The sequence below is a fragment of the Galendromus occidentalis genome, unplaced genomic scaffold, assembly GCF_000255335.2.
Source record: "Galendromus occidentalis unplaced genomic scaffold, Mocc_1.1 scf7180000075458, whole genome shotgun sequence".
Classification (NCBI taxonomy): Eukaryota; Metazoa; Arthropoda; class Arachnida; order Mesostigmata; family Phytoseiidae; genus Galendromus; species Galendromus occidentalis.
This window is the reverse complement of record NW_003803448.1, coordinates 325,641-328,052: the sequence shown is the minus strand read 5'-3', so window position 1 is coordinate 328,052 and position 2,412 is coordinate 325,641. Positions and strand designations below refer to the sequence as shown.

Below are 2,412 nucleotides of genomic sequence, written 5' to 3'. Positions count from 1 at the left end.
GGAGAAAAGTACGCCCCAGAATCAGCCTGTCGGCAATGGTACAGTGAGCTCGTGCAACAAAGTTCGCGCGCCGTGAAAGAAGACGGGGAGAGCGAATCGGTGCCGACGTCTTCGTCAAAAGAAAAAGTCGCGAGGCTAGATCCCCCCAATATTTATTCCAATTCCTATTTCCAATTCGAATATTTGTCATTTATTGCGGTTGATCTCCGGTTCTCGGTATCCTCAGCCATCCATCTCGCCGTCCCCCATGAGACTAATCGCCTGAGTTTGATAGCGTTTGACTCTCAGGGGCGGATCCAGCTTTTTTTCTTGAGGGGGGCCAAGTCATATTTTCAGGGGGGAAAGAGCCGAAAATGATGACGCGCCACCTCGCGGCCCATGCTTTCGTATAGGGATCGAAGATTCTTGGGGGGGCATGGCCCCCTGCCCCCCCCCCTCGGATCCGCCACTGTCGACTATCCTCCATATACCTACACATGATGCTGTATCCTCCATCGTCATGCTATCTCGGGGGAGGCTTACAATAAGCGAATCGTCTCATCGGCCGTCAAACGTTTAGCCGAGGACCGAGTCTGCATGTATTGAAGGTCGTCACATCTCGACCGATCCGCGAGATAGTCGAAGAGAATCGATCCCGGAATGCAGTCCTCTGCAGCTAGGATACTAGCTCGATGGCATAAGTCTCGCTCCCGAACTAGAATTCCACGATGCTTCCATGCGCCGCGCTATCCCTGGAATCGGTTTTAAAGCCCGACACACCGCTTCGAATCCCAGGTGCGTGTCGATGTGATGCTGAGCGCACGCGGTTTTCCTGGGTCATGCATTATCTCAGCGCAAGATCGGGGCCATAGTTCGAAGAAGACATCCCGATCTTCCGAAAGTCTTCGACATTGACGCGGTACGCCTTATTTGTGCAAGTGAGACGAAAGATCCGCATGCTCGTGTTCTGGAGTTGGCGCACTAGGCGGCGCTCTCTTCGTTCGGCAACGGTGCTCTGCTTGAACAGTAGGTTCGATCCAATCGATGAGATCTTTTGAGAATTTTCGGAGCACTGGAGTCCTTAGTGGAGTCTGGATTCATATGGGTTCAGAATCTGGACCCATGTGAGTCATGCCAGAGGTCATTGATTTTGGAGCCCACAAAGTGCACCGGAGTAAACGCCCGACGGCAAAAAAGTCATGAATTCGAACAGTAAATCAGCTGGTCCGCGCATAGGGCGATACTTGACTCGAAATGATGACCAATGTTTCAAGGAGTTCCTGAACGATTCCGACTCGACTCATCGGGAGGGTGGTCGTACTCCGCATCCGGAGCTCACAGAGGGGGAGATGAATCGATTTTTCCTGCTCCGAGCCTATCACAGAGCGAACACTTCGTCTCCTAAGACAACGCAGATCGTCACAACCGCTACTCTGATGGCGGCAGGAGACGTTATCGCTCAGAAAGCTATCGAAGAGAAGGATTCGATCGACTTCAAGCGTACTGCCAGGTACCTCACTGCTCTTTCCCGGGTGCTCGCCGCGAGCTGTCAGCCATACTCGGAAGCAAAATCATCTCTCGTGCTAATCGAGGCAGACATGAAATTGAGTAAATTATGAATATCCGCAGATTCTTTTTCATCGGTCTCATTTACGTGGGACCAGTCTTGAGCACGTGGTACTATCGGCTGGATCGTCTCCTGCCGAAAGAAGCGAAATACCGGGCCATGAAGATGATGGCCATCGATCAGGGGATTTTCGCGCCGATTTTCCTACCCGGATTCTTGGCGGTGGCCGGTGCTGTGCATTTGCAGAAATCAGGTGAATTCGATGGTTCCCGAGCGGCTTCCTGTTACGCGTGCTGTATTGGCGCATGATTTATTAACTCAATGCTGGTTCTAAGCTCAATGTCTTCCATAACCGATTACAGATGAGATCATTGAGACAATAAAGCACGATGCCGTCACGGTAATACTATCGAATTGGATGCTTTGGCCAGCTGCCCAAGTGATAAACTTCAACTTCGTGCCCTTGCCGTACAGGATTCTATTCGCTAGCGGAATAGCGTTGTTCTGGAATATCTATTTGTCCTGGATGTCGAATCAGGGCGTGCAGAGGGCTACAGCGAATCACCCTGGTGAGAAAAGTATGGCAGATTTATCTGACAATCGTCCCGAGTGAAGAGTTGCGACCGCCTATTGTGAATTGTGACTCTCTAGGCAGAAATAAAGATAGAAATGGACTGCGGAATCCGTTGTCCAGAATCAGCCACGGATTATTAATTATTTACCCGGAGCGGAAACCTATCTCATGTTAGAGGCGAGACGAAAGCGTATTTTGAAAGCGGTATACACATCTCATTCCCAGTAATGCTCGGGATCCTGTACCCGTGTATCACTGGGCCGTGACCAGTCGAAATTTCCTAGGCCATCCA

At 50.8% G+C, this 2,412-nt stretch overlaps 1 protein-coding gene across 2 annotated transcripts; it reads left to right on the top strand.

The window, feature by feature from the left end:
* The first annotated feature begins 798 nt into the window (after positions 1-798).
* LOC100899945 (protein Mpv17) lies at positions 799-2,173 on the top strand. Of its 2 annotated transcripts, XM_003737315.1 has the most exons (4): positions 799-1,009; positions 1,254-1,489; positions 1,609-1,799; positions 1,909-2,173. In XM_003737315.1, the coding sequence occupies exons 2-4, from the start codon at positions 1,329-1,331 to the stop codon at positions 2,157-2,159; spliced, it is 603 nt and encodes a 200-aa protein (XP_003737363.1). In that variant the 5' UTR covers positions 799-1,009; positions 1,254-1,328; the 3' UTR covers positions 2,160-2,173. The 2 variants fall into 2 exon arrangements, with proteins under 2 accessions (XP_003737363.1, XP_018493972.1); XM_018638456.1 differs by lacking the exon at positions 799-1,009 and having other exon boundaries at positions 1,035-1,489.
* Positions 2,174-2,412: the final 239 nt, after the last annotated feature.

Coding starts and splice junctions, on each gene's coding strand:
- LOC100899945 (XM_018638456.1), top strand. CDS start 1,179: ATGAATTCGAACAGTAAATCAGCTGGTCCGCGCATAGGGCGATACTTG. Junction 1,490..1,608: donor GACTTCAAGCGTACTGCCAG/GTACCTCACTGC, acceptor GAATATCCGCAG/ATTCTTTTTCATCGGTCTCA. Junction 1,800..1,908: donor TGTGCATTTGCAGAAATCAG/GTGAATTCGATG, acceptor AACCGATTACAG/ATGAGATCATTGAGACAATA.